At 39.8% G+C, this 23624-nt stretch overlaps 1 protein-coding gene across 10 annotated transcripts in view; it reads left to right on the plus strand.

Annotated features, from left to right (window-relative positions):
* Nucleotides 1-23624, plus strand: part of dennd1a (DENN/MADD domain containing 1A) — a 532879-nt gene that overhangs the window by 182213 nt on the left and 327042 nt on the right. For all 10 annotated transcript variants that reach the window (XM_078226515.1, XM_078226519.1, XM_078226517.1 and 7 more), the window contains exon 5: nt 9479-9598. In XM_078226515.1, coding sequence (XP_078082641.1) covers nt 9479-9598 — 120 coding nt within the window. The remainder of the gene's footprint in view (nt 1-9478; nt 9599-23624) is intronic.

Raw genomic sequence — 23624 nt, forward strand, 5'->3', positions numbered from 1 at the left:
TAGTTGTGTAGCACACCATACAACACCGTGAGACTGAATATTTGTTCTTTGCTGAATTACAAATGTTTAAAAACGTAGGCTATATCCTTTTTTGATCCAGAATTTAAAACACTGCAGTGCACATTTCTAAATTTTATATTTGTAGCAATGTGCAAGATATACAAGTTAGTATTTTTAATTGATGTATAGTTTATCAATGTGTAATGGTCTAAAGTTGGTTAAATAATTGAAAGTATGTTGCCTTGCATGTTTGGAAGTCACTGAAATATTTTGTAAAGCTTATGAATACTTTTTTGAGATTAAGCAATTTCAGAAGTTATCCATCAATGAATTGATATTCTTGTTTTATTGTCACGCTTGCAGAATTTAATGTCACTCCAATCCTTTCACTAGTGCTAATTTGAAGTGAAAACAAGGCCTTTGATTTAAGCCTCTGAAATCTTTGCAATAAAATGGTAACTTACTGCTTCTGAACTCTATTACATTTCAGTTATTAGATGACTTAGAAAAATACTAAATTGGCTATCTTTTTCCTCAAAGTTAAATGTGGTGTAAGTTCCCTTTCTGCTTAGAATCATACAGTGCAGAAGAGGCCCTTCAGCCCATCGAGTATGCACCGACACGCGAGAAACACCTGGCCTCCCACTTAATCCCAGCAATAGAATTATAGAATGCGCTTTAACCACCAACCTATTGAAACATTCTCATTCCAAGTCCTTGTGATTTCTCCTAAAGAGATTGGATTGAATCTTTGTTCTGGGGCTGGGACACTGACGTCTGGTACGTTTTTCGATCCTGACCCTGCATTACACCTGACACCCATAGCAATGTTTTGCAGACTGGTTAATTAGTGCCTAGGGAGTGCACGCACCATACAATTAAGGACTGTGGATGAACTCTTGAGGCCAATAGAAGGCCGTTCAGCCCTGAGAGATTGATTGGGGGGGAGATATGACGGCATAGTGGTAACACCACTGGGCTATAATTCAGACAACCAGACTAATGTTATGTGAACATGGGCTCAGATCCCACCTCAGCAGCTGGTGGAATTTGAATTCAATTAATTAACAAATCTGGAATTGAAAGCTTGTCATGTAATGGTGCCATGAAAATATCAGCAACAGTTGTAAAAGAACCATCTGGTCACAAAAGTCCTTTCGGGAAGGAAATCTACCGTCTTTACCTGGCCTGGCCTACATGTGGCTTTGCCATTGCCCACATCCCATCAAAAATATATACTTTTAAAATTCTGTTGTCGATGAAGGGAACTGCTGATATATGTAGGAGAGTGGGTGCCTCAAGGTGGAAGTGCCTGCTGAAGATCTTTGAAAAATCGTCATAGCTGCCAGACTGGTTTAAAAAAAGACTTGCAATTACATGGTGCTTTTCATGACAACCTGGTGTCTTGAAGTGATTTACAGCCAATGAAGTACTTTTAGCATGTTGTAATGTCGAAACACCTCCACAGGAGCCGCAGCTGAACCATTGGGTGGCACGGTAGCACAGTGGTTAGCACTGCTGCTTCACAGCTCCAGGGACCTGGGTTCGATTCCCGGCTTGGGTCACTGTCTGTGTGGAGTTTGCACGTTCTCCTCGTGTCTGCGTGGGTTTCCTCCGGGTGCTCCGGTTTCCTCCCACAGTCCAAAGATGTGCGGGTTAGGTTGATTGGCCATGCTAAAATTGCCCCTTAGTGTCCTGGGATGCGTAGATTAGAGGGATTAGCGTGTAAGATATGTAGGGATATGGGGGTAGGGCCTGGGTGGGATTGTGGTCGGTGCAGACTCGATGGGCCGAATGGGCCTCTTTCTGTACTGTAGGGTTTCTATGATGATTTCTATGATCTCGTGGTCATGGGATGACGTGGCAAAAATGGTCTCTGGAGTGTTCGACTCTCTCCACTGGTTTGCCAACAGGAGGCCACCTCCTTATCTGGGCTGTGTTTCTTGGTGGCCTTGAGGGTATGTGAGTTGCAGGGGAGAGACCTCCACACTTGTAAATTTAGGTTTCAGTACCAGAGAGGTTGATTAACGTAATTCGTAATTGGGATTAAAGTAATTAGGACTTCTATCATTACATAATGACCTCAAGGAGGTAATTGAGGTTGGTCTCTTGGGGTATGTATGAGCCACCAAAAGGTGCCCCTAATTGAGATAATGATTGCCTGCCCAATCACGGAGTCTCACCTGTGTGTATATATGGTGTCAAGGCTACTAGCACTCCCTCCAGGTTCTGACATTGCACCTGAATTTTCTCTTGGGGGTCGAATTGAGTTTTTAAATGAAAGGGATCTGGTGAAGGGACACGAGCCTCTGAGGAGTTATTTCATTGGCAACAAGAACAATCCTAAGGAACTTGCTCTCTAACAGCCAGCTTCACTTGGGGTAAGCCATTTTCAGGCATCATGCCTCTGTTTGGGAAACTGGACTCTTTTAACCCTGCTGTGGAGTACCAGGCCCAAAACGTGGAACACATGCCTTACTTTTTTTAGGGCTAACGACATTATCGCCGATGAAAAGAAATGGGTTGTTCTTTTGTCCGTTTGTAGACTGTCAGCATTTGCTGTATTCACAGCTTAACTTTCCCAAAGGCACCAGATACCAAAACGTTCCAGGAATTGGCGGACCTAATGAAAGAATATTGTGACCCTAAGCCACCTCTGATTGTGAGAAGGTACCGGTTTTACTCGGCACTCTGGGAGACGGTGGAATTTGTTACGGGTTTCCTAACAAGGTTGAGGCGACTGGCAGAAGCATGTGGATTTGGGTTGACGCTTAATGAGATGCTTAGAAAACATTTAGTATGTGGAATAAATAATATAACTATCCAAAAATGCCTGTTGGCTGAAGCCCAAATTGCTTCAAATAGGTGCTACAGCTGGCCTTATCGTTGGAAAATGCTGCAAGTGGGGCATATGAGTTGCAAGATATCCCGATGAAAGTGGACACCCATGCCAGTTCAACTGAGTTCAGGGACCACCACTTGCAGGTGATTACATAGCCTCCCTCAGGAAGTATCCAGATATAAGTAAACCCAAGTTTGCCCGCAATACAGCCCCCAAGCAAAGCCAAGCTTTGACCAGGCAGCAATAGTCCCTTCAGAATCCTGCTCGGCAAGGCATTGTAATTATTGCCGGTATGCAGAGTTGGAGTAACAACGTAAGCCTTCAAGACCTAGATTTAGGAAAACGACACATAGGCCAGTGTCCAGGAGAGTGCACACCATGGAAGGTCCATCTGCAACTGCCTTGGAACAATTAAACTGCGCAGCAATATCCTGATCAGACCCAATTAAGATAACCGTGGGATTAAATGAACATTCAGTATTAATGGAGGTCGAAACAGGAGCGGCCAAATCAGTGTTCAGTAAAATTCACACTGGACTCCAAACCTTAACTTTGATCAAGACTGTGGCAAGACTGAGAACTTGTACAGGGGAACCCCTGAGTATTGTGGGTACAACCTTACTTCCCATTTCTTACCAAAGGCGACTGGTTCGGTTACTATGAATGATAGTGGAGGGCTTGGGCTCAAGCCTAATGGGGCAAAACTGGTTGAGAGAAATCCACCTGGATTGGATAAACATTTTCCAGTTAGAAAATGGTTGCTTGAGTGAAGTCCTGTTCAAATACCCAGACGTTTTCCAAGAAGGGTTAGGAACCATAAAAGGAGCCAAGACGACCGTAACATGTTGGCCAGGACACAGTCCCGTGATTTTACAAGGCCCACCTGGTTCCTTTAAGGGAAAAAATGGAAACAGAAATTAGAAAACTGGGGTGAGAAGGCATCATAAAACCTATCCAGTTCGCAGAATGCACAGCACCAGTCGTGCCTATTTTGAAGCCAGATGGTTCAGTCTGTCTTTATGGGGACTTTTAAACAAACGATAAACCGTGATTTACAACTGGACAAATACCCAATTCCCTGGATTGAGGATTCATATGCAAAGTTGGCAGGGGGACTCTTCTGCTTGAAATTAGATATGAGCTGTATATTTGCAGTTGGAACTGGATGAGGATTTGAAGAAATATTCCACGATCAATACTTGAAAGGGCCTCTATCAATACACAAGATTTCCCTTTGGGGTATCGTTGGTCTGCTTGATCTTCCAGAGAACATTGTTTTACCCCAGGTGGCGATTTACCTGGATGACGTTCTCATTACAGGTAAAACAAAGCTGGAGAACCTGAAGGAAGTTGTTAGGCACACGCCACCCCTTGAAAAATGACTAAGAAGGGAGTAATGCATCTTTCTGGTACCTCAAGTGACTTATCTGGGCTACAAAGTGGATGTCAAGTCAACATCCTTTGGAGGACCCAGGTGCAGGTGATTAAAGACGCTCTAGCTCCCATGTCCACCCAGCAGTTCAAAGCGTTTCTAGGGCCAGTATTTATAGCAAACCACGCCTCCATCTTGGTTCTGCTACATCAACTGCTAAAAAAGGTTCGAGCTTGGGAATCGTCCGCCAGTCAAGACCTGGCTTTAGAGAATAAAGCAAGAGCTGTCATCGTCAAATGTCTTGGCACATTACGATCCTAACCTACAATACGTCTCCATACGGCATCGAGGCGGTATTAACACACGGATGGCCAAATGGACAGGAATGCCCAAAAGCATGTGCCTCCAGGACCTTGGCCATAGCGCAAAAAAAGTATGCCCACATTAAAAAAGGAGGTTTGGCAGTAACATTTGCAAAAAGAAATTCCACCAATGCCTTTATGGGCGGAACTTTGTGATCATCACTGATCACAAGCTGCTACTGGGGCTACTAAGAGAGGACAAAGCGATACCACTGATAGCATCGGCCTGTATCCAGCAGTGTGTATTATTATTGACTGCCTACAACTATCAATTGGATCACCGGCCGGGAGGCTGCATTGCAAACAGATGCCTTGAGTAGGCTGCCTTTGGCAGACACCTCACCGATGGTACCACAAGTAGAAGAGACGGTAATGACCATGAATTTTCTGGATATCCTTCCAGTGGCTGCCCATAGTATCTTTGGATGCAAAACGACACCACACTCATGGAAATGGTTGGGTAGACCATGGACTAGGCTGCATGTGGATTATGCAGGCACGTTCATGGGCTCGATGTTTCTAGTCATAGTGGGCGTCCACCCTAAATGGATGGATGTCCATAGGGTGCATTTGGCGGCGACAACAATAATGGTAGATAAACTTCACACCTCCTTTTTGACATATGGGATCCCAGAGGTGCTGGTCTCTGACAATGGGACATCTTTTGCTAGCCAGGATTTCACCAAGTTCATGAAGTCAAATGGGGTTCAACATAACAAGACAGCACCATACCATCCGTCATCGAACTGCCTCATGGATAGAGCAATCCAGACTTTAAAAGCTAGTTTAAAAAAATGCCGGCAGCCTCAATGGACACCAAGCTCTCCTGGTAATTATTTGATTATAAGACAACACCCCATGCCATTACAGGAATAACGCTTGCAGAATTGAACATGGGTAGACGACTCCACACTAGATTGAGGTGAAAAAGTGCTGGTAAAGAATTACACCCAGGGTCCCACATGGCCACCAGGAACAGTTGAATCTAGGATGGGGCCAGTATCCTACAGAATACTCGTGGGTGAGACCATCCAGCGAATACATCTGGAACAGGTGCGAGCCTTGGAATGATGTTTGTCCAGGAGCCAACTATGCCCAATGGGCTGACAACTGAGGAGAGTCCTTCCGGACTGGGCTCCCTCGACTTTCCGTCGCTCATAGTTAGGACTTCGGAGTCCGAAATGTAAGCTGTAGATTAAGCCATGGATACTCCTTTGTCTCATGAATAATGGGATGAATCAGAATTCCGGTGCTCACGTCATAAGAGACGAATGCCTGTTCGACACATCCCGCCCATGTCAGGCGCTGAGTTGGAGAAAGCAGACCTGCCGCCGTAATGCCGCAAGAGACCCGTGAGGCACGTGAACTGCTGAGATTCCTCGGAACTAAGGGGAGGAGGTGTAATGATCTCAATAGCCCTGACACCACTATATATATATATATTGAGAGGTGTCAGGGCTACTGACACTCCTGATCCTGATTTTGTAGCTGAAGCACTCTTAGGAGCAGAATTGAATTTGTAAATAAAGGGAATCTGGTGAAGGGACCCCGGTATCTGAGGAGCTATTTCACATTCAAAATTTGCTTTCACTTGAATGGGCAAGCTCCAGCTTTCCTGGTGAGTTTAGTGGGTAACCATCACTGAAGTACAGATGCTGAATTTGTCAGCAAGGTACTTCTATTGTGTAGCTTCTGGAGGATGATGTGACTTGAACAGCAACTCCCTGTTGCTGGAAGTTGCTGTCTGGTTTATTCCTTAATGGTGCACGCCATTAGTCTTATGGTTATTTGCATTGCAAAATATGGTCAAATAATGTTGGAGTTACTAAAATGATCAACCTGGTTACTACTGTTTTTGGCCTTTTAATATTCACCTTCGATGAAGGAATCTCTTGTCCTTGGTGGGTTTGCATATGGTATTTGTTCGATTTTTGGAAGAAGCTGTAATTGTGTTTTAATAGCATTTGGAAAGGACCAACCTTTCTCTATAAAAGCAAAAGGAGGGCTATACTTTTGCATGTACAATTTTTATCCACTCTGTCTTAAAATGAATGTCCAGGTTTTCCATTATTCCTTGTGTTATATTGCTGTGACAGATGATGTAAGCTTTGACCAATATTACATTCTGACATTGTTTTTCTGTACTTAGACATTGGAACTGCCACACAAGTGATGAAAGCATGGTTCCACAAATTCTTTCAAAATTTCTGCTAGATGTTTTGCCATTGATTTATCAAATCTTTGGTCTTGGACATTATTTGAAAGTGATCTTCAGCAAAAAAAATAGACTTTGATCTTGCAGAGCTTTTTACTGAGCCTTGTGGTACTTTGCTTGGAAGAACTTGTATGTTTTTGAATTTGTATTGCCTCTTTCCCGAGCTTATATCACTCCAAGCTCCCTGCTCTAACTTGTCACCAAAACACTACAACTTGCATTGATATATAGGGTGGGATTTTCCAGCTGTGCTTGCCCCAAAACCGACAAATTGCCCCCCCCCCCCCCCCCCCCCCGCCGCCACCGCCGCTACGATTCCTGTGACAGGCAGACAGGGAAATCCCCCCCATACTCTTTAATATAGAAATAAAACACTCCAGTGTGAAAACAGAATGGATGCTGGGCCGAAGAAGCAAATATTAGAAGGGGCTGACAAAATTGTGTTCAAAGAGATGGGTTTTAAGGATGATAATGAGGGGCAGTAGTTGGAGAGATAGCTGAAAGGAAAGCGAAGAGTCAGATGAATGGCAACTTGAGGGAAAGAGGGAAGTAATGCCTGTAGAACTGGAGGAGCTTACAAACATAGGGAGGGTGATGCCTTTGGCTTTAAACATGAGAATGAGAACTTTTCATTGGAAGTGTTGGGAGACCATTTGGGTCAATGAATGCAGGGGTGACATAACAAAAGTGGGCTGTAGCTGTGGGATTCATCCCTTCTACACAAGTGTTCATACTTTTATCACTTACATTCACTGTAGGTAATATTTCAATTAGTTTTCTACTTCTCTCTTTCTTCAAAGTGCTCTTAGTTTTATATTCCCATTTTTATAGCTTTTATGGGGTAAATTGGCAAACTCATATCCAAACTGCTATTCTACTTGGACAATGAAAATATCTGGTTTTCGATTTAATTCTTCACAGTGGCCTTACCTTACGTCAACTAATCTGGAAGAAACTTCAACATATGCTTCTCTTTTCAGCATTTTCAATATACGTTTGACCATCTTCCAATGAATACCTTAACTGTAATTCATTAAGTCTGCAGCAACTTTATATTCTGTGTTGACCACATATTCTTATGTTGAAATTTGTAATCCAATTTGCCAAGGTTTCTTCCACAGTCCATTCCAAACACACAACCACTACTTCCTAGAAGGGCAAGAGCACCTGGGAACATCACCGCATGAAAAGTTCCCTCCAAGTTCCCTACCATATTGACTTGGAAAAATATCACTGATTCTTCATTGTCACTGGGTCAAAATCCTGGAACTCCCTCCCTAACAGTAGTGGATCTCACCACCACATTTTCAAGGGCAGTTAAAGATGGGCTTTGCTGCTGATGCCCACATTCCCTGAATGAATAAAAAAATAAAATTAAGATATTTTAATCTAGAATAAGGCACGCAGCCCAGAGTTCTGCTCTGAATGCTTTCAGTACAATTTGGACAGTTGATTCTAGTTCCTCTGACTCTTGATTATCTCCAAATCTGCTTTGGTGAGGTAAACTGATTGAAAAGTTGGGAAGCTAAATTAGGAATAATTTGTGGCCTATGTAACCCATGAAATTAAATTGAAGATACTCCCTTGGCCAGGAATGAATTACATTATATGATTACCTCAAAATTATTTTCAGCCTGCAATGTATTCCTTCGTTGCAATTATTTGAAATAATCTTGGCATGAACCAAAGTGAGACTAAATGTTTGTTTTGACTTTGGCAATTTTTTGTAATTTCCAACACCGCTGAAGACTATTTTTTATGTGTTTGCCGCATTGATTTTATACCACATGTATGTGACATCTGAGTTGACAACTTGAGCCAAGGTGCATAACATTGGATGTTGAGGGACAGAGTATGGATGTAACAGTAAAGGAATTAAGGGTTATGGTGAGTGGGCGGGTAAGTGGAGCTGAGTCCACAAAGATCAGCCATTATCTTATTGAATGGCGGAGCAGGCTCAAGGAGCCAGACGGCCTACTCCTGCTCTTAGTTCTTATGTAATAGCGAAGCAGAAACCGAGCTGAAATTAGAGAGAAAGCCACAGAACTTTTAAGAGAAGAGATGAGCTTCTGGCACAAAGTGGAAGCAATCAGAAGAAAAAGCTGCAATCAAGGGATAAAGATACAATTAACCAGAAAGTGCAATGGAGGAGGAGAAAAACAAAGTGGATGCAAAAGAAAAAGCTATGGAAGTTGGTTTTAATACAAAAATATTTGGAAAGAGGATGGTACATTGGTGACCTCATTATGAAGTGCAACTAAAGAGAAACTTGCATTTATATAGCACCTTTCACAAGCACCAGACATTTCAAAATGTCAATGCAGTATCTTTGAATGTGGCAATTTTTGAATGTGAAATATGGCAGCCAATTTGCATGTAGTCGACCCCCCACCCCCCCACACACAGAAACAAGAATGTAATAATGACTAGATCATCTGTTTTTGTGGTGGTGACTGTTGAAAGAAGTTGATAAAATATTTTTTATGGAATTCCTGTACATACATCAAAACCACTGTATAATTAATATAATTATGTCAAAAAATGAAACATTTGTAAATTTTCGATGGCATTACTTTGTGGAAAATCTGAGTGGGACTCAGCTATGCTGGTTCAATGACATGATTTGATTAGACGTCTTTATCTTATGGTCAGTTGAAAATACACTTCTGCTTTGTTCTCTTTTTCAGCCTTACAGTCAGCCAAGTTGGCCAGAACTTTACATTTGTACTCACTGACATTGACAGCAAGCAGAGGTTTGGATTTTGTCGCTTATCTTCTGGGGCCAAAACTTGCTTCTGTATCCTAAGGTGAGACAGCCATGGAACTTAACATTAGCTTCTGGTTTGTGACAAAAATCACATTTCAGCTGACAGACACGATTCTCATATCCTTTCCCAACAGGTCATTGTACTAAGGGGTCAGTTCTAACTGCATTGTTTTGGGGACAAGGACCCCCTCTGATTAAAACGGCTCTTTCATGTATAGTAAATAACCACAAGCTTCTGGTATTGTTTAATTTTGCACTACACTTTATTGAACCAGTTCACCTACAGTAAACTGAAAAATTAAAAAGGACATTATCTTCTTTACTAGTTTGTGTAATTTTACCCTATTGTTTGTTGATGTAACCGCTGACAGATTCTGATCTATATTTAGATTGAAGCAATATGTATTCTGTATAGCATAGACCTATGTTTCAGCTTGCAGCGTTATCTTTTATTGCAGCATTCTTTGGATAAAACTGATATGAAACAGATGTAATTAAGTAAATATTAAAGAAAAGTTATAACACTTTGAATTTGGTGCACAAATAAAGAGCAAACTGTAAATCTCTCTTCATAACATCTACGACTTAGTGTAGTACTGAAGACATTTACAGGATCAAGCTGCCAGTGATAGAATTAAGCTGTTGAAATTTACAATACTCGTTCCTTTAGGACTTAGAGTCAACTTTCTGGTTGATTTTATTTTACGAAACTGATTATTAGAAAGCGATTCTGAAAGTTTAAGTTTTAGCAATAGTTCAAATTAGCTTCCTAAGTTCTACAGCTACTGCTACATTGCATTTTTAAAACTACATTATTTTACAAGAATATATTTGTGTGTTGTGGCAAAATTTTGCAATTATCAAAATTAGTTGCTTAAATTTGAAGTGTTTTTGCAATTTGAATGTAAAGCAAATGACAGTCTAGACTAATGTCTGATTAATAGTAATATTGTTTTTGGTTAATTAGACTATCACGTTATGAACTTGTAATAATTATATCACAATTAACATTCCTTCAATGATTATTAAGTATCATTTCATAGAGAAGACAAGCCACTATCTGACGTGACACTTGGTACTAGCAAAAATATAAACAAATGAGAGTAGAATAAAACTGCCACCATCAATTCTACAGTGATTGTAGCTTTTAATAAAAAAAACTTGATTTACAAGTGTGACCTCTGAGAAGATATAGCCTATCCATTTCTAAACGGGTTGTATTGAATCATTGTTTTTAAAATCTCACTAACATCTCCTTTAAACTGGTGTTTTTCAAAGTGAAAAAATGTTTTTCTTGGCTCTATCCTTATAACTAAAAAATGCTTAAATTTTATATAGCCTTGGTTACCATGCTCTGCACCTTCTCCAGAATTTCAATATTATTCTTCTTGTACAGGGACAAAAACTGGACACGATAGTCAAAATGTGAATGTTTAATGTTTTCTACTTATTGGTCCTCGCAATACATTCTAAAATCTTAATGGTTGTCCTCATAGCAGTCTCACACTGTGCAACATTTTTAATAAGTGGTTGATTCTGAGCCTAGGTCTGTTTAAATATTTAATCTTTCATGCATACATCTAATTTCACGTGCACAACAGCTAAATGACACCTGCCGTACATAGGGCCATTCACTTAATGTAACTAAAGCAGCTTTTTGTCACAGCGTGTTTACCTATTAGTAAATTAGAAGTTGTGTGTGTGAGACATTAGAAGTGTACGTTATGCTGCAAGAGTCTGGGATGAATAAATTGAAATATTCTGATTCACTCAAATAACTACTGTTAACTAATGTTTGGCTCAAATATTGTCACTTTTAAGAAGCATTTAATGAAAAACAACAAACTATGTAAAGCCAATCAATTAAGTTGTCCTATATAATATCTATATATATATCTCCACTATTTTGTTTTTCAAACTGCTTTAGAGCACCATTTTGACTTTTGCCTCACTTAAATGATTTGGAGGAAAATGTAGGGGGGTCTGATTAGTAAGTATGCAGATGATACGAAGATTGGTGGAGTTGCTGATAGTGCCGGGGATTGTCAGAGGATGCAACAGGATATAGATAGATTGGAGGCTTGGGCACAGGAATGGCAGATGGGGTTTAATCCGGATAAATGCGAGGTGATGCATTTTGGAGGATCAAATGTAGGTGTGAATTATACTGTAAACAGCAAGACCCTTAGGAACATTAACATACAGAGGGACCTGGACATGTAGGTCCACATTTCCCTAAATGTGGCAACACAGGTGGCCAAGGTGATCAAGAAAGCATATGGCATTGAGTACGAGAGTTGGGAAATAATATTGCAGCTATATAGAACCTGGTTCGGCCGCATTTGGAGTATTGTCTACAGTTCTGGTCACCACATTATCAGAAGGACATGGATGTTTTGGAGAGAGTGCAAAGAAGATTCACCAGGATGTTGCCTGGTCTTGAAGGTGTTGGCGATGAGGAGAGGTTGAATAAACTAGGATTGTTTTCACTGGAAAGACAAAGTCTGAGGGGAGACCTGATAGAGGTCTACAAAATCATGAGAGGCATAGACAGGGTGGATAGTTAGAGGTTTTTTCCAAGGGTGGAAGTGTCAATTACAAGGGGGCACAGATTCAAGGTGAGAAGGGGAAAGTTGAAGGGAGATGTGCGGGGGAAGGTTTTCATACAGAGAGTGGTGGGTGCCTGGAACGCGCTGCCGGAGGAGGTGATGGATGCAGGCACATTAGCAACATTTAAGAGGCACCTGGATAGGTACATGAATAGGGAGGGAATAGAGGGATGCAGACCGGAAAGGACAGAAAGTTTTTTTTTAAATTTAGTCAGGGCATCATGATTGGCACAGTCTTGGAGGGCTGAAGGGCCTGTTCCTGTGCTGTATTTTCTTTATTCTTTCTTTGTTCTTTTGGCTATGGTCAGATACACTCTCCCTACTGAACCCAGTGAAAGCCTATGGATTTCTCCTCAGAATTCCCCCCCTTCCCCCAGATCGTTATCACAGGAGAGTTTCCAAACCACTCCCAAACAAAAACGCTTTAAAATCTCCTTTCCCAACAATGCTTTCCATCAGTGGTTTGCATTCCAAAATCTAGTCCAGATTTTCCAAATGATTCTTTTAAACAGCAGTTCCACTCCACTTTTAACAAAGAATTATAATCCAGGTTCCTGGGTCTTAACACAGCAGTAAAGACAAAGAAATCCTGAAGGGGGAATTACAAAACCTTTGTCTTTACTGCTGTGTTAAGACCCAGGCCAGAAACTCCAAGGTATTGTCTGAAGTTAGCCTAGACCCTAAGTTTTATATTTGATTTTGGTATGGGTGAGCATAAGGTGTTTCACTCCAGGTATGATTCAAGTGACCCACTAGGGAAGCTTTTATCAAATTTTATTTAAGAACACAATTAGAATATAACAACAAGAATTAGCATAACTTTTACCAATTACAAGACTTAACATGACACAGTATAACTCCTAACAGCTAGTTATCTCTGCTGTTCCAAAGTAAAGCAACATCCCACAGACATGCACTATTCCTCAGACTTTTTGCTATCACAAAAATAAGTATGCTTACATGATGCTGCATTTTTAGCTTTGTAACACCTATGGACAAAAACCAAAGCCAGCAATTTTCAAACAATGATACATCCTCAAAGCAGCCAAATTTCAGAGAGGTAAACTTAATCTCTGGTGGCTTCCAATCTTCAGACTCCAGAGAGGGGAAAACCACTGTTGTTTCTCTCAGCTTCTAGACGCCAAAACTCAAACTCCACAAAAGGAGAAAAACTCTACTGTTTCTCTCAGATGCAAACAGTTTCTGAAAACAAAACTAAAACTGGAATGCTCTGTGAAGAATAGCCGTCCTTAGTCACATGACATGACCTGTCAATCACCCCCAACCTAACTCTACTCAGCAATCCCAGGGTAACATTAAAACCTCAGAACACTGCAGTAGTTCAGATTAAAATCAACATGATATCAATTATACTGTTTCAATAACAATAACGGGCACCAGCTACAGACAACATGATGCCAACAAAACATCCTGCAGAGAAACATGAGTAAAGTATATTTCTTAAAGGCACAGTATCGTCACAGCTGTGCAAACTGTTCACAATTGCTTTAACTATTGGTTCACAGACTATTGAAATGGCATCAAACTTTTGATTTATCCCTGAAGTCTGCTTTCCCATTTTAGCTGTGGTTATTGCAACTGTCTCTTTAACTCAGAACACTTTATTTATTTTCCCCTTGAATTCCCCTGCACAATACCTTGATTTCTGTTCTCTTAATTTCAGCCTTCTCAAGACATTCTTTATGTCCCAATGCCCTAGACTGTGTCTGGTTCTTTGGGAGGTCTATCTCTTTGCAACTCCCTTGCCCTGACCAGCCTTTTCTGACAGAGTTGAGAGATGTTCACTCCCTGGTATCCTCCTCCAACTGCAGCTAAAATTAAATTCAAAAGCCCTCTACCTTATTAGGCCTCTAGTTGTTAAGCAACCATTGCTACTTCTGCCAGCTCTATTTACTCTTCACACTGTTTCTGTTGTGCTTGGAGAGGGTTACAGAGTTGAAATTGAAACCAACCCCCGCACATACACTTTTGTTCAGCATGAATCTAATTATAGCGTTTACCCTTCCAGTCTTTAAGTTAAACTCACTTTAAACCATACCTTTTTTCTAATGTCTACCAATAGAGATATGATTCCCTTAAAACTACTTTTGTTTTTCTAATACTATGCTCCATTCAGATGACAGCCGCAGGGAGATGAGATACTCCCAGGTTACTACTGTTGACTCAATTGACTGTGTCAGCCAATTGCTCACTGCGAAGCCTACATCATCTTCATGGTGGTGTTCAGATGAAATCGGTCAGTGATGTTAAAAAGAAAGCCGATGTGATGTACAATATAAATGCAACTGCAAAAAACACTGCATGATGTGAAAGTAGCTAAGACAACCATGCGGATGATAGGGAGATGCTATGCAAATAAACATTGGATCAACTTATTTCAAGAAATCTAAACTGTCCATGACAAAGGAAATCTACAAAGTATGTATGAAGGAATCAAGAGGGTGCTTGCTCTTCCCGTTATCAAAGCTGTCACCTCGGAGGTTGGCAAATGGTGACATGCTCACCATTTCTAGCTGGGCTGAACATTACTGTGATATCTCCTTGCCTGGGCTTGATGCAATCCTGCAGTTTGCTGTCATGGACGAGATAGATAAAGGAGCTTCATCACTTGAGCTTGAGAAGGCCATAGACTGCTTAGCAAACAAAGACACATGACAAGGAGGGAATCCCAGCTGAACTGCGCAAGTACAGAAAATCCCATTTCTCACCACACTCCTCTGCTGGAAACCAGGCCCGGGTCCATAGGAAATGCATAATGCAAAAATGATCACACTACAAAAGTGAAGGTGATGGAGAAAGCTGCAACAACTTCAGGGCACCTCACTCCTTAACATTGGGAAAGGTCATATTTAAAATATTTCAGTCACTTGCAGACAGTGCTCCTGGAAGCAGAGTGCAGTTTCTGTGCAGACCGATTGACTGTGTATATGATTTTCTGCATGCATCAGATGCAAGAGAAATGTAGGGAACAGAGTATACCTCTTTATTTTACGTTCGTAGATCTCACTAAGGCATTAAAACAATACTTCTTACTATATCCTAATACATATGACAATAAATCAAATCAAAAACTGGGAGTCCACCAGAGCCCCTCAGTCTCATCTGCTAATTCCGTAACACTGTGCTGTGCAGTTTGATAGTTCCACTAACAACAATTTCTGAGTGAAGAATGGAGTGAAATAGGGCTGTGTCCGACTCCCCATTCTGTTTGGCATCCTCATCTCCATGCTCCTGACCTTTGCCTTCCCTGCTGAAATGGAAGGGGTCTACTTGCATTCCATGTCAGAGGGCAGTCTCTAGAGTTTATAAAGACTGAAAGTGAAGACTAAAACACATTGCATCCTGATCAGAGAACTCTATGCTGATGATGCTGTGCTAAGTGTCCATACAAAACCTCAGTTACAAAGAAGCATCAACTGTCCAGTTCACAATCTCTGCTCTCATCCCGTCTTCAGCTGTCTATTCTGGTTCCATCTTCAGCTGTCTGTCCTGATTATGTGTACGACACACACACACCACTGCATCTAAATGCGCCTTCTCTGTTGTCTCCTCTTTGCTTGCAATTTTCCTTTGTGACTGGCCATGTGGCTTCTCTCTTAACTTCCTTCCTGTTGATACCATTTCCAGATCAATGGTTGCCAGATCACATGGACCAGTATTTCTTCAAGAAAGTTACAACTGATACAAACTCTTAGAAGTCCTTTTCACACATTCTTAAGAGCAATTAAATGCTCCGCAAACATTTTTTAAAAATTACAAATTTTCCTTACCATTCTGCTTCCTGGTCAAATATGGTACACATGCCCAATTAAATGTAAGCCAACCTAACAAAATAATATTTCTAAAATTTTTTTTGAAAGATGTCAATAAATATCATTTGGATAGTCACATGCCATGGTACTATTAACCAAGTTCAGTATCTAAGACATAAAAATAGCAGAAATAGTATACTATTTATATGGCATCCATTTTATTAATTCCATTCAGTTCTTGTTTACTCCTTTCTGCTACTTTTGTTGAAAGAATGTTGGTGATTCAGCCTTTTAATCGTTTTATTCTAGTCTGCCATTCTATGTGGTTTTATACAAGAGAGCTTCCTTGCTTAACCATCAGCTATGACAAGCTGTCACTATTGATGCTGGGAACTTATTTATGTTTCTATTCCACACTTGGCATTTTAATTGGATTATTACAAGTCTAAAAATTTATGTGGCTCTCAGTGGGTTGCTTCAGAAGTTTGTAACAACAATTTGAAAAAGTAGTATCCATCTTGTATGGTAATGATAAACACGCTTGTCTTATTTCATAAATTGGTGATTCCGGTGTTTTATATTTTAGTTGGGTTTTGTACTTTTTTGTTGTTTCCTCCCACGGCAAACACTATTCCAACTAAGAGGTTGACGTGACGCGTGATTATTTCACTTCCTCATCAGTGTCCTGTTATTTGCCCCTGGCAGCTCGGTTGAACTCAGGAATTCAGTTAGTGAGGATCATGCTTGTGAGCCTATAAACTAGCACCCTGCAGTATAGCAGTTAACATGTACCATTTAGCTGCTTGACTCAGTGTTTTTATGGTTTCAATACTTAATTAGAATTGGGGAGTATAACTCTTCTAAATGAGTTCTAAATAATAATTAAGGCAGGATACAGGTAGCTGACTTTGTGATTGATTGGATATAATTATGTGACGTAGAGTAACTGATACACACTCTTGTGCAGCAGATTGCATGAGATTTATCATCTTGGTTTAATTTGAACTGGTATGAAAAAGTAAGGTTGTCATAGTTTATGTTACGCATTTGTATGCTGCTTCTTGACCATCTTTCTCAACATAGTTCTATCCCACTCCCCTTGCTGTGCTTTGAAACCCAGCTCTATTGTTGCCCTCTATCTTTTCCTGTTACCTGCTCTCTGCTACGTTTGGCCTTGTTCACTTGCTCTACTTTGCTGTACTTCCTTGGAGCTGACCCATGTTCTACTTCCTGTCATCCATACCTGACTATTCTTTGTTCCAAAGCTGTGCTTTCTGATTGTTTCACTCATAGAAATCATAGAAACCCTACAGTACAGAAAGAGGCCATTCGGCCCATTGAGTCTGCACCGACCACAATCCCACCTAGGCCCTACTCCCTCTAATCCCTCTAATCTACGCATCCCAGGACACTAAGGGGCAATTTTTTTTAGCATGGCCAATCAACCTAACCCGCACATCTTTGGACTGTGGGAGGTAACCGGAGCACCCGGAGGAAACCCATGCAGACATGAGGAGAATGTGCAAACTCCACACAGACAGTGACCCAAACCGGGAATCGAACCCAGGTCCCTGGAGCTGTGAAGCAGCAGTGCTAACCACTGTGCTACTGTGCCGCCCCCACACGGGTTTTATGTACTGTGGTCTGGGACCCCCTTAATGTTATGTTTTATTTCCACTCTTTTCTATTTTGTGCCTCTCTCTCTATCTCCTGTTTTGCAATTCATTCCCTTCCACTGTACTTCATCTTTTTCCCAGCCTCTGTATAGAGCGTAGAGGTATTTATGTAGCATATATATCACTTATGAATCGTCAAGAATGTATTCAAAATTTTAAAAAAGTTTGGCAGTTCACTCAGTGATAAATGCCAAGGATTTACAGACCAGTGCCGATCTACATAGACTTCCTCCAACACGTAGCCTCTAACTAACCTCAGGCTCATCCTATTTAAACTAATGCCCCACAGCAACTATCTGAGAAATGTCCTGATTAAATGGATTTATAGCTAACTTTTAAAAATACTCCATTGTAAAAGTTCCAAAGCCAATACGCCGAGTGGAGAGGGCAGACCCAAATCCATCTCTTTGCTTGTTCCAAAAATATCACAACATTCATCGTGGGTAATCTGGGATGTGGAGCAAATCCCACAAACCTGAACGTATTTGCCATTAAGTGCAACATTTTTTTAATAAGACTGTGTTATTCAAGATGAACTGGTGGCTAAGTTTACATTCTGGCACAAGACAAACCGGCACGGTAGCACAGTGGTTAGCACTGCTGCTTCACAGCTCCAGGGTCCCGGGTTCGATTCCCGGCTCGGGTCACTGTCTGTGTGGAGTTTGCACATTCTCCTCGTGTTTGCGTGGGTTTCCTCCGGGTGCTCCGGTTTCCTCCCACAGTCCAAAGATGTGCGGGTTAGGTTGATTGGCCAGGTTAAAATTGCCCCTGAGATGTGTAGGTTAGAGGGATTAGCGGGTAAATATGTGGGGGTAGGGCCTGGGTGGGATTGTGGTCGGTGCAGACTCGATGGGCCGAATGGCCTCCTTCTGCACTGTAGGGTTTCTATGATTCTATAAGATAAAACCAAAATTACACAAGACTTCAGTTTATACAATGCCAAAATGTTTAGTTTTGAGAATACTCCACGTTCCATTTAAATTGGAAAAATTGACATAAAATGATTGGGTAGCTTACTCAACTTGACTATTTTCATTGTTCCATCGACTGTGCATTGCAGTTCTGCATTGCATTTTTATCTACACAAATAAAATTATTAATTGCTTATTATTTTTCAAATTTTAATTGTAATCAAAAATCCTTTAAAGCAAGATATTATTACTTGCGTATCTTTTAGTTGGTGATGAAAGGCAAGTTTCAATCAGGAAATAGATTTTCAAAAGTCGCTATATTTAATGTTTACCTTTATTTTTATATTAAGGATTGAGTTGTCCCTAGTTCTGCGATTCTAAAAATTCTGATGTCGCTGTTTAGTATGATGTGCTTTTTGCTTAGCTGTGATATGTGTATATTAGTATCATTTATTTTAACAGATTGGGAGTTTGGGGCTCTTTAAATAGCATTTATCAACATTCAGCCTGCTCTTGCCAGTGCTCAATTTAAGCATCTGGTGTCTTGTGATGGTTTTCAATTAGCAAATACGTAATAGTTGGCATACGTACTCCAAGTGAAATGTTATATGTAAACAGCTGAATGAAAAATGTACGAAAGGTTGGCTTTGATATTTGAGAGGAAATTGTATAATTAAGTTCAGTTTTCCCATTACTGTATATATGCCAGTGAATTCCCTTAAACAGTTATTTAGTACTAGTGCAGATAACTGCTGTCAAAAATTGGAAAGACTTTTGCATTTCTTTCAGATGTTGGTAGGGCAGAATCTTATTTTTAAAGGTGCAGGAACAGTAGGTACCTCTGATATATCTGATGTACAGTATTCAATGGAAGTGTTAATCTGGTGAGCAGAATATGTTACACTTAGTGTCAGTCTCTTTATTTGGAATGCTCTTTTTGTTTTTGTCCGCGTGTTATATTTCCTTTTCCACTGGGCCTCTTTCTCCGAGTGCAGAGGGTGCGAAGTGAGAATTTTTTTTTAATTGAGCAGGAACATGTGGAAGATCAGGGATATCTCAGGGGATTACTGAAAAATTCTGAATTTGTACTTATTGCAGTCTGTGTTTGGAACATGGTCTGCTGGGAATAAATGTAGTTAGTGTGACCTCTGACCTAAGAAACTGTTGACATGGATGACAGCCAGAAACTGGCCACAGAACGCCTTTGTTAAACTCATTCATTGCTCCTTGAAAATTCTAGTCAGTGTAAGTTGCCAGCTCAAATCTGAGGAATGCAGAGCCCTCGTTCCCATGCTTTGGAAACAGAGGCTGCCCCTTAACCAGCAAGACTTCTTTAATGGGTGTATGTAGCCCTAAGCTCAATTGAAATTGACAGTTTCCTGGCTTAAGATTGCCAACTGGCAAATCAGTGAAACATGGGGACAAACAAGGCCCTTTAGGGACCCAAACCAGTGTTTGTATATAGAGAGCACGGCATTAACTCTTCAGCCATTGTTGCGTTCCTCTGCATTTAAACTGATGCAGTGCTGGAGATTTCTGGCCACAGCTTTAAGAAAAGGAAGCCACTTCCCTAAAATTAGATATGTTAAATGTTTTACTGAAGAAAAAACAGTTAAGACTTTTACAAAGCTATATTTTGCTTTGGTTAAAAGCGTTTGAGATGAAAACTTTGCACGAAATTAGAACTCGGTCACAAAGAAACCGAAGAATTAATTAATGGCCAACAAAAAAGATTTAACTATATCAAACTGAAGAGAACATAGCAGCATTTCAATATTATGGAGTGGCGTTTTACCAATCTGAAAATACATACATTAGTATTTCCACATTCTGAGCACATTTTATATAATGGTTCAAGTGTTTGTTTTGATCACTTGGAGTGTATAACATTGTATTGTTGAATAGTGTTAGCACATTTCTAATAATGTACTTATGCTAGTTGCTATTCTGTATCGAGAAATAATTATATATTTTATTACAATTGTGTATTAACAAAATGCCATTGCTCAGTATCTATTGTATGAAATTTATTCAAAGCTCCGGGATGAAGAAATGTTGCACCGTGAATATTGAATGTTGTTAATATTGTGCAAGACTAGCACAGCTGTAACCCCAAAGTTAGCATTTAGCCTAGAACTGAGCCAGTGGAAGAATTTTTAAAAATGTGTTCATCCTTGATTGTCAAAGAGTTTTCCCGGTGATGCACACTTTAAAGTTTAATTCTGAAAAATTTTCAGGAGTTTGAAAATGATTTCAGTAATTGGTAATTTATCATCATGGAAATAATGATATTGATAGCATAATGTATAATATGACGAATGTGTCATCTTTATAAAGTCTAGCTTGAATTCTGGAAATGTACTAAAGGACAGAATTAGTAGGAAGATCATCATGCAGCATCATTTTCAGTAACATTCATTAGACCAGCCGAGTGTTCGTACTTTTAGAATTGCATTGTTTTGTTAAGTCTTGTAAGTAAGATATTTTGACACACACTGGAATGATTTCAGTTTTGCAAAGAGTTGGATTGTAATGTTTTGATAAAACTAAACCCAAGGCTTTACTTCACAAATCATCGCTATTTTACTAAAATCTGAATATCTTCACAAGACAGGACCTAATGCAACGGAATGTATCCAAAATGTAGTGTAGTCTGTCAGGATCTGTTGACTTTTTGGTCCACAGGTCTTCAATGGCGTGTGTTAATCATTTTTCAAGCATTTAATATGAATACACTTAGCACTTAGATTTAAATCTAAATTTAATTTAATTTGGTATTGTTTTCATAGTTCAAATGTGCTTCTCCAAATGGGTCTTGTATGGTGCAAGTTTTGGCCTAAGCTATATCTACAATCTGCTTTGCAATGCTGGAAAATTGCAGTTGGAAAGCTGGGCAAATGCAATAAGATCCACCAGACTTTGTTGTGAAGCACTAAATTACTATCATATACACAATGACCATTACCTGGCCTAAATTAATGATTTTCAGATTTTAGTTGGGTAGCTGTTTGAGTTAGCGTGGGGCTTATTTATGTTGTTAGTTAAATAACTAAGGACCAAAAAAAGAAATCAAATAGTCTTTTAATGCAAGCCCTGTGAGGCACAACAACCTTTGATATCAAGACTTGTAATACTTTCCATTTTAATTGAACACTTTATAGTAACTTTGCACTCTCTCAGTTACATATGTAATTGTGTGACCTGAAAAAATATATCAATAGAATTTACTATTTTAATTGATTTTATGAAGTCCAATCAATGAGGCAACATTTGCTATTGAATATTCTGTTAAATGTCAAGAAATATGTAGTTGAACATTGTATAACCATTATTGTCACTTCTAACATGAATATCGAACTTAGACAATTTCTGTCGATAGTATGATTCAAGCAATAAGAACTATGGGGAAGATTTTCAACTTAATGTTTTGGCATAAAACTGGCATTCTAATCCAGCACACCTAGTTGAAATGTACCTCTCTGATATAAAATCAACTTTTGTTGATTGATACAATGGATAATACATGAGTGGATTCAGGCATGGACAATGACCTTCAGCCTGAGGCAGAATAATTCGCAGTGGATATATGCTATTCTGTTGTCATATAGCAAAATAAAAATATTATTGGCGTTGGGTTCAAGGAAGAGATAAAAAAACAAAAGTATGCCAAAGCACCCAACAAATCAGGAATTAGGAACAAATCCAGCCTTAATGGGAGAGCTTCAGTTAGAAGAATTCAGAAATATTTGTGCCAAGGAGAAGGATGTTATACTACTGATCATACAAGTTAAGCACAGTACAACAATTTTATTCCTGGATTAATATTGTGGTAACCTATGACAGAACTGTTTTGCCTAAGGACAGTACTTACTGGGCATGATCCAGTGTACTGCAAGTCTACTCGATGGGGCTTTGCTGTATATAAATAATGGAACAGTGAAGGGTATCAACTTGAACGAGTGCTTTTTAGTTGAAGCGCTGAATCTGCTTGAAATGTATGAAAAAACTTTCAAGGTATGTTTGACTGACAATTTTGAACAAATTAGTTCGGTGTCTTGCTTATTCAGTATGAATTTGCCTGTATGCCATATAATGAGGTTTTCAGAAGTTCTGGAAACCATTGAATATTTCGAACATGGAAAGTAAAGGTATTGCAATCTTCATTGCAGTCAGCAGCTATACTTCTAAAGCAAATCAACATTTTTTTCCTTCAGAACAAATGCATTTCATTTGATTCAAATGTATTTTGAAATTGTAATGTTTAACCAGGGCAAACTCCCAATCGCTATAGGTGGCACACCAACTCCCCAAATGCCAGAGGGTGGAAATTCCGAAACTACAGCCTATACTGTCATTGTGCTGCAGGGGTTCCAGGAAATGATGGCGCGAGTGAATTTTACTCCAATACAATGCCACAATTTCCTCAACTTGTGGGGTGTTTGCCAAAAGTTGAATGTTAATTGTCATTGCTCTGCCACAATCAACTGCAAGATTGAGTTTGCTGCGTTAATGTCACTGTGATCACTTGCGGACCATTGAAGAATGATGCTGGTGAGTTAAATATGTTTGGTGCGATAATGGAAAACGTTGTTTAAATTGAAAAAAAATGTGCACATCAGTGATGCCTTTCTGATTGTATTTGTGGTCAATAGGTGCAACGTGCAAAATAGCAAAAATTGTTAAACTGAAGCCTTTTGTAAAGAAGAAAGAGGGGAAAAAATATGGACATTGCTGTAAAGATGGGTGGAATTCGTTGATGAGAGGATGACTGAGCTCAAATTGTAGGCAGGTGATATGAAGAAGTGCAAGGAAAAGTCTTTATTTGTGATCTACTTTGGAGAAAATAAAATTCTTTAGGAGTCATTAGCTGTGACAAGTAAATAAGCAAATACGAACAAAAATTACACATGTCGGCGAGAGTGAATTGCCGGTTTCTGGTCTTAAATTACCATCTGGATATAACTTTTTCTAATAAGTAATTCAGATTGCTAATCCTGTGAATTGTGACTCTAGTGTTAGTGATCACAGTATGTCCATTTACACCTTATTAAAATTTAAGTGGTAAATCAGAAATCGTTTTGGGATTACGGACTGCCT

Source organism: Mustelus asterias, chromosome 13, assembly GCF_964213995.1.
Source record: "Mustelus asterias chromosome 13, sMusAst1.hap1.1, whole genome shotgun sequence".
In the NCBI taxonomy this organism is placed as follows: Eukaryota; Metazoa; Chordata; class Chondrichthyes; order Carcharhiniformes; family Triakidae; genus Mustelus; species Mustelus asterias.